Source organism: Macrotis lagotis, chromosome 1 (assembly GCF_037893015.1).
Source record: "Macrotis lagotis isolate mMagLag1 chromosome 1, bilby.v1.9.chrom.fasta, whole genome shotgun sequence".
Classification (NCBI taxonomy): domain Eukaryota; kingdom Metazoa; phylum Chordata; class Mammalia; order Peramelemorphia; family Peramelidae; genus Macrotis; species Macrotis lagotis.
The window spans coordinates 374,564,066-374,573,078 of record NC_133658.1 but is presented as its reverse complement, the minus strand read 5'-3'; the positions used below and the strand labels follow the sequence as shown (position 1 = coordinate 374,573,078).

The following is a 9,013-nucleotide window of genomic DNA, read 5'->3' as shown; positions in this document are numbered from 1 at the left end:
CAGCCAATACCAAATAAAAATAAGTGCTTTAAAAAGTAGAATATGTTTTACCAAAAATTATTTTCAAAGCATTACCCCAAATCTTTTATTGTGATTCTATTTCTACCATTCTTCTGACACCTATTCCCCTTGGCTCATTCATTCAACTATCATGATGGTTTGAACCCTCATCACTCAGATCAGTGACTGAGTCTCATCCTTTTAAGTCTCAGAACCCCTTCATACTTTTAAAAATTATTGAGGATGCCAAAGAGCTTTTGCTTATGAAGGTTATATAGATATTTACTATATTTATAGATTAGTAGTAGCAATAATCACTAACATTTTTCTAATACTTGGAGCTTGTGATGTATTGTACAAACATCTCATTTTATTTGCACAACAACTCTGAGAGGTAGATGCTATTATTTTCATTGTCCCCATTTTACATATCAGGAAACTGAAGCAGACAATGATTTGGCAGATCAGGGATTTGAACCCAAGTTCTCTGACTCCAAATTTATTCATCACTCTTTTGACTGAGCTATGATGCCTTCCCCTGCCTCTGGTTTCTCCTTTCTCTAATTTGTATTGCATACAGCTGCGGCCAAACTAATCTTTCTAATGCACTGGTCTGTTGAAAAAAAACCAACACATACACACAAGAAACAAACAAACAAACAAAAAACATTTAATGGTTCCCTTTAGGATAAAATACAAACTCCTTAGCCTGGCATTTAAGTCCTTCTACAAGTTAACCCCAGCCTACATTTCTAGATTAATTTCCCATTACTCCTCTTATATAATCCATATTGCAGCCAACCTGGGCTAATAGCTGACCCCCATCTTACTTTGCCTGTTTCTCATGCATTTATCTAGGCCATCCTCTGGGCTTGAAAGGACACCTTCCTCAGAGTCACTTGTTAAAATCCTTCTCTTCCTTCAAGGTCCAACTCCTCCCTGACAACTTTTCGGATTCTTCTCAGATAAAAAACATTCTCTCTCTGCATATTTTCTGGTGTACTTTGACTGGACCTCTCCTTGACTACCTCATTTTATCATAACCATATCTGTCCATGTCAATGCACACATTGTATAGGATTGGATCAGATTATAAACTCATGCAGAAGGGAAGTGAGGCTCTGTATATATTATGTGTTTAGTGGGGATAAGAGGGTCATTACCAAACAGACTTATAAGCATCCAAATTTGGGGAAGCATAGATCCTAAGTAGGTGTCCCTGAAATCATCTTCACATTTCAAGATTAAAAAACACCAGAAGTCAACTAAAAGACTACTCAACTATATAGTTAGGAAAATTTGGGTCTAGTCTAACTAGGTGTGTTATGTTAAAAAAAAAAGTCATTTCTATCTCTAGACCTCCTTTATTCTCAGATGTAAAATGAAGGACTAGATGTTCTCAGAGATCCCTCCAATCTCTAATATCCCATATGAAATGAAGATTATCTCAAAGAGTATATATGAAGTAGCCCAGTTTGGGGCTTTCTGTCCACTGGCAGGATTATTAAGTATTCCTGAGAAGTCTATGCAAGGCAGTGACCCTAGGGTGCATATCTGGAATTCCTAGAAGGAATTCTATGGTTCCTCCATCACCACTTTTTATGAAGATGTTCCATTATTTAGGGGTTTTTTAGCTCCCCCCCCCTCAGGGTGTGGTCAGTGGCAAGGGAGGGCATTGCAACCTGACCAGGTATTCGTCTTTCATCCCAGCCTGTATTAACCAGCTCAGTTTTTCTTTTCCTTCTGCAGGCTCTGGCCCAGACCCTCTTCCCCTCCGAGCTCCCATATATAAATACACCAAGAATTTGAGAGAGGAAAAAATCTGATGGCATTGCAAAGGCAGGCGCTGATAAACTATACTCTCTCTAAAGGCAACCTGCATCTTTTGGTCTAGGGGGAAATTTGCTGCTACAACGAGAGGTGACAAGGCCAATAGCTGAGGCTTCTCATTCACGGTGATATATGCCCATTTTTACTCTGCACTGTATGCAATGAGGATGTTATCATTAAACCAGCTTAGCACATGCATCTGACACGTGAGGGGGGGGAGGAGGAAAACAAGCAGTGGGGCAATTTACCCCCGGGCTGTCTGCCACTCTCCTTATTTCCTTGCTGGGGTGGGGAAGGAAGAGGTCATGCGCCAGGGAAGAGGGTCCCCCCCACCCCCAAACAATTGGATTCCCTGCTTCTCTTCCCTAAGACTCTATTCATCACAGCGAGCGCGCCTTCCGCACAGCTGCTCTGCCTCCGTCTACTTCACTCTCATTTTCCACTGAGCAGGTTCTCATTCATTCATGATTGGTACTCAGCCCCAGTCCCATGCCTCCCGGGAGACCCACCCCAAGCCTCCCGAACTGGAGTTTAGTATGCACGGGGAGGGGAGGTATTGAGCCTCAGCCCCACAGGCGGCTGGCTGCCTGGCTCCAACCATCGTCGGGGACGGGAGTAAGGATTAGCCCGATGTGTCGATGGGGCTGAGCTCCAGTAAATATTTTGATGCATCTGCCTTCAGCCCTGGTCTGAGGGAATCTACCTGGCATGATCATTTGATGGGGAGCTGTTTTGAATGATAACAGAGCAGCTGCTTGTGTGAGTCAGTGCATGTGTGTTGACTGAAGAGGAGAAAAAAAAAATCTCCAAACCCAACGTTTGCTGAATATCAAGCTGCAGTGTTGGCTGCCCCTTTTTTCTTTTTTCTTTCTTTTCCTTTTCCTTTTTCTTCTTCTTCTTCTTTTTTTTTTTCAGTAGACAAGCCAAACTGATCTCTTTCTAAAAGAGGGGGAGGGGAGGGGGAGGGAGGAGACCCAAAGTCACACACAACTACCAGTGATCATGGGGGCTGTGATGGGCACCTTCTCCTCTCTGCAGACCAAACAAAGGCGACCCTCCAAAGGTAAGCTTCTCTCCTCCGCTACCTTTTGTTCCTTTGAGCTGTGTTTTGGGAGCTAGAGTGCTGCAAAAGGGGACCACCATGTGCGATACTGTGAATATGGAAGTGAGGGGCAAGTGTGATCCCCTTTCTAGAAACCAGATTCCCTGTGAATTCCGGGGAAGGAAATAGCGCTGGGGGAGATTAGGCTTTGCTTAGTTGTGGTTGTGATATACCTTTGGGGCTTGCCATGCCATTCTTGACCATGTCTATGGGCAATTGACAGGTGCTGTCAGAGACTACCAGAACCCTGGTTTCAGTTAAATTATAAAAAGGAGGGGGGAAATGGCAAATGAGGAAGACAAGGACTGAAAGTCTGCCAGAAAAGAGATTTGGGGCTGGAAATTTTAGCGAATAAATAAATCTATTTGAAAACCTCCTGGTTCCCATGACATCTCAGAGCACCGACTATACACATAGGGACCACACACATGTCTATGTTAGCTCTAGACACAGGAATCCCAGCAGGGGAAAAGAGAGCTTCCGTCTGCAAACCAAAACGAATTAGCTGCCTGGTGGGATAAGATGCTCAGAGCTCCTGTTCCGCCCATCTCAGGAAGTCGGTAGCAAGCAGGTCAAATAGAGGCTTCATTTCTACCTCATCCATGCATGAGACTTAACTAAAAGCATCAGGGGATCGAATAGGAAATTGAAAGGGACAGTAGAGGGTGGGCCTGAAAGATAAACAAAGCTTCCCTCTGAACCTCAACTCCCTTTTCTCCCCAGGAACTTCAGTAACTGAACCTTCTCAGCTGGAGGGGACACTTCATTTTTCTGTTCTTTTTCTGCTGAGTTTTCCGCTCTCTGGATGGGCAGGAAGTTGACAGGAGCTTCCAGTTGGAGCTGGAAGAAGCTCTTTTCTTTTTTGAGTTGGTTTAGGGGAGCATCCAACTAGCCAGGGTCAAAGGAACCACATCACCAATATGCCAATATCTTACATCTAGAAATAATCTGAAGGAAGAAGTAGCATGTTTAAAAGTTTTTAGTTTAGTTTTGTTTTTTTTTTAATGAGTAAAGACTACAGGGATTTTCCAGAGATTTGTTAGTGCCCATAACTTATACCAAGAGTTTTTTGTCAACTTTGTAACCATGATGAAATGTGGGAATCAATGCTTTGATGAAGCGCGTACCTTCTATCTATCCACGTATTGATCAATGATTTTAACTTTAAAGGCAACAGTGATACACACTTGGATACAATATGAACTTAAAAAAAATACCCTTGAAAAGATGTGCCTTCCTTAAGTGCCTCTCTTGGCATCATTAGGAAGACATCTCAATCTCGCTGGACTTATCTCCTTTAGAGGGAATTAATTGTACTGTTCCTGAGATGATCTGAGCAGTAAGGGTCTAAGGATGGCAGGTTCCTTGCCCTGGCCCAGGCAATGGAGTTGTCATATGAAGTTCAACGACCTCCACAGTATACTTCGGGTAAATGACCTGCTCTGGAAAACCTGTTTCCAGTACAATTAGATTGTAAGTGACATTGGTTTGATGTTGGATGAGGAAACAAGTAGGACTAGGATTTCCATCCATTCTTTGAAGTTTAATTAAATGATGTCCAACATGGTTTTGGAAGGAAGGAAAAGTTAAATTTGATAGGTGGTGCCAAATATAGATGACTCGACCTAATATTGAAATAATCAACACTGTGTCCATAGAATGTGAGGATCATAGAGCGCTGAAAGAAACATCAAAGACAATTTAGTTGAATCTTCTTATTTTTCAGACAAGAGAACTAAGACTCCTAATAACTTGCCCAGAATCACACAGCTAGTAAGTGTTTGAAGTGAGATTTGAATTCCTGACTCTAAGTCCCTCTCTCTTCCACTAATGCCAGACTTATTCTGGGGAACATAAACAAATATTTCATTAGGTCACAGAACTCAGAGATGAAAGGGACCTTAGAATTTACCTAGTCCAATCCCCTCATTTTACAGATGAAGAAACTGGAGCCCAGAAGGAGGAAGTAATTTTAACCAGAATGGTAGACAGCAAAGCCTAAAATTCAATCCCTGGTCTTTGGAACCTAAGGCTATTGTGCTTTCCACCACACCATGATGCCAATTTTCACAAGTTGCATGTATTATGTAAATACCTGACCTCTTCATAGGTCACTTCTCTGAGGATAACAGAAATGAAATGTTCAAGAGGAAGTATGGGGAACCAGTGGGACTTGTGAGTTTATTTAAAGTTTCAGTTTTCTGTGATTTCAAAGGAACTTTTCCCCATCTCCTTTCTTTCTTTCTCCTTCTTTCCCTCCTCCCCCCATTCCCCCAGTATAACATTTTAAAAAGAGGTAACTGTGGGATAGTGAGATACTGGATAAAGAGCTGGCCTCAAATCAGAATAGTCTGGGTTCTATTCCAGCCTCTGATAGATATTGTCTAGGTGACCCTGCTCAACTCATTTAACCTCTCTGTGCCTCCAAGCATCTCTTAATGGTTATAAAAGCAGGATGGGGCATCAGCCTGCATTGAAAAATTAAATTTTTCACTAAGAAGTTCCTATTCTAATGTAAACATTGATCTGATCTGATTAAAAAAAAACTTAAATGAAGAACCAGGAAACCCTAGATTATTTTCCCTGGGAGTCCCATTGGACTTTTCATGAGACAGAAAAGTTTCTAGTCTTTTTTATACAGGCTTCTAAGAAATCATAACTGATCCTTTTTTTCCCCTAACAGGTATCTATCTTAGGGTCCCTCAGGACATCCCTGTGTCACACAAACTTCCTCAATATAACTTTGTGTTATCTATTTATCCAATACTCACTAAAGCTGGCAGAACCCCTGGCGGGTTACTTGCTGTGAGTCTGGGGAACTATTTTAGGAACTCAGCTCCAGCCAGAAAGTGACAAACAGATTTTGCTGCCTTCTACCCTGGGTAAGGCATCACCTGTGGTATCACATTCATTTTGGGGAGCTATATTGTAGGAAGAACATGATAAGCTGGAGCATGGTTGGAAGAGAACAGCAAGTAGATACCTGTACCATCTTTGGTGTGTCAGTTAAAGGAACTGAAGCTATTCTTCCCTTGAAAAGAGAAGACAGGGAAGAGATGATGATTATTTCAACCATCTGAAGGACTGTCATGTGGAATTTTGCTTTACTTGACCCCACAGAGGATAACGAATTCTAGATTAGAAGTTTCAAAAAAAAACAAAAAGAAAGACAAAACAGATGTTGAGGAAATATAAAAAAGGGAAAAAAATCTTAATGATTAGAATCATTCAAAAGTAGAATTGACTGCCTCAGGAATCAATGGCTTCACTCTCTCTAAAGGTTCTTAAACAGAGGATGAATGATTTTTCTTTAACAATGTTGTACAGGAGATTCCTTTTCTACTTTGGATGGGACTAGGCCCTTTCTGACTTTGAGATTGTAGGAGTCTATGAGCTAGAGTGTGACTTGGACCTTCCTATTTTTGAATATTCCATTAGTGCCTTTAGAAACCTAGAAGAGGAGAGGGGAATTGGTGTCTGTGAACTTAGAAAAATAAATTGATAAGTATTTCAAAAGAACTAATTTCCTTTCTAATACTCTATTTTTTATGCATTCAAAAACATTATTCTGAGAAAAAAGTCTTGCAGGCTTCACCAGATGGTCAAAGGGATCTATGACACAAAACAAAACAAAACAAAAAACAATTAAGAACTCTTGGTCTAGAATGAGTTGGCTCTAGGAATGATAGTCACTAATGTCATAATCCCTGAACACTTCCTTCCAAAAGCAATTTCCAACTCCAACTATCTGTGACTTGAACCTAAAAAATAAAGCAGACACTGACTCCATATGAATTCAGGATCTATTGTGACATAAATTCTACTGTGTACTGATGATGTCAATCCACCCCCACCCCACCCCCACCCCCGCCCCAGCTTACCCACCTGCTTCCCTGTGTTTTCCTTTTTAATTATATATTGGGAATAGTTACATTGTCCAAATCGTTTTCATTTGGCACTGGTTAGAGCCACAAGAGACATTGGGGAGCGTAGATATTTTGTGAATTATTTGCTCTGATTTTCAGCTTTCGGCATCAACAAATACCTTCTGTCTTAGATTTTTCATTATTTTTCCAGATAATTTAAATGTGTTTACATTCATTCCCATCACCTAATTTTGAGGATGCATTTGTTGTTTCAAAGTCCGTCGGGACTTTTATTCATACAGCATTTAGAATTGGAAAGTGCCACTCCACTGGGTAACATGGGCTCATTTTCTAAATCCCAAAGTCCAGTTGTAAATTTCCAAAGGCTTGTTGTTTTCTCCACTGAGAGTGGAAATGTGTGTCTTTGTGTGTGTGTGTGTGTGTGTGTGTGTGTGTGTGTGTGTGTGTGTGTGTGTGTTGGGGAGGGGGAGAAGGAGGGGGTGTCTATGGAATGGGCAATTAAAAAGGGAACCAGACAGATGCTTTGTATATGTGTGAAAGTGAGCTTGCAGCCATGTATGCATGGAGGAGGGGCATGCTTAGGAGGAATTCTAATAGAATTGAGTCACAACAGATTTTTACAGTAAGCAACAGGAAATGACAAAGCAACTCTAGGCAACTTCGGATTCTTAGGGAATTTCAGAATCAGAGAAAAATAATCAGAATCTTAGAGGTAGAGGGATGTATGTTCATTAGCTAACCCTCTCCTCATTTTACAGAGGATGAATGAAATAGGTACAGAGAAATTAAATGATTTGTTCCAAGTCATATAGTTTGTAGAGAATTAAAGAACTGGACTAAGGTTCCATTCTCCTGATTTTCATGTCAGTAGCCTTCCCTTCTTTCCAGACTTATCTATCCCAAGAGCACTTAGAAATGGGATTTTCCCCACATGATCTCTATCAAGGATATGCATTACATTTGAAGGACATATTCAAGTTATAACAAATTTTATTTTTTTCTCAGCTTCTCTGAGACACATTCATGCTTTGCAATTTTCCCCTTTATTCATTCATTTACTTGGCTATATGGAATTTTCTCCCCACTGATACACATCTTCCCCTATTTAATGCTCCTGGAACTTCTAGGCCCTGCTCAAATGCCACATCCCACATGAAAACATTCCTGTTCATCCTTTCCCCCCTGCCAGAAACCATCTCTTTGTCCCATGAACCACAGATCTTCCCCCTGAGTTATTCCATGTGAGGTAGGGATATTTTCTTAGTCATCTTTATCTTCCCTATCATGGCTTAGTGGATAGATGCCTGACCTTATAGTTAGGAAGATCTGGGGTCAAGTCTTGTTTCTGAAACTTCTGGGTGTGTGACCAAGGACAAGTCACCTCATCTCTCAGGGTTCGAGTATCTATATTTACATATAAATTGTAAAGAAGGTGCCAATCTTCATTGGAAAAAGAAATTCCCCCACACCTGAGAGTTTCCTATGTAATAATAAAAAAACCATCAAACTGGCAAAACACTTTACATACATAATCTCATTTGATGCTCACAACAACCTTGGGAAATGGGAGCTATTATGATTCCCATTTTACAGATAAGGAATGTAACTGAGAACATGACTTATCCAGGATCACATAACTAGTAAGTGTCTGAGGCAGAATTCAAACTCAAGTCTATGCACTTTATTACCTAGCTACAAATCAATGAATTCACAGGTCTACTTTTTATCTCTGTCTTCAATGGTACCTAGCACAATGCCTTAAACATAATAGTTGCTCTCATCCCCAATTAATTAGTCAATAATCAGTCAATTATTAGTCAGATAATTCAATTTGTTAGTCAGATAATTCAATCTGAATTATCTGACTTAATTAGTCAATAATTCAATCAAAAAAGAATATTATATAGTAGGCAATATGCTGAGAGATGAGGATACAAAGCAAAACAGATGCTTACATCCATAGTTTATATTCTATCAAGGCAGACATATATAAATATATTCAAAATTTGTAAATAAAAATGTATTATACAAAGTACATACAAAATATATATTATCTATATAAATATGTAAGCATAAACACATGTGTATATATGTGAATATATATGTTACATATATATATATATAAATAAAATAGCTAGGGCTTGAGGAAATCCTCACATAGAATAACAATGAAATGATGATCATGAGACATCAT

General features: G+C 40.0%; 1 protein-coding gene across 1 annotated transcript in view; it reads left to right on the top strand.

Moving 5' to 3' along the window:
• Positions 1–2,775: 2,775 nt before the first annotated feature.
• KCNIP1 (potassium voltage-gated channel interacting protein 1) overlaps positions 2,776–9,013 on the top strand; it is a 358,061-nt gene continuing 351,823 nt past the window's right edge. The window contains exon 1 of the mRNA XM_074212431.1: positions 2,776–2,893. Within this exon, the coding sequence (XP_074068532.1) occupies positions 2,833–2,893 (61 nt within the window). The 5' untranslated portion in view covers positions 2,776–2,832. The remainder of the gene's footprint in view (positions 2,894–9,013) is intronic.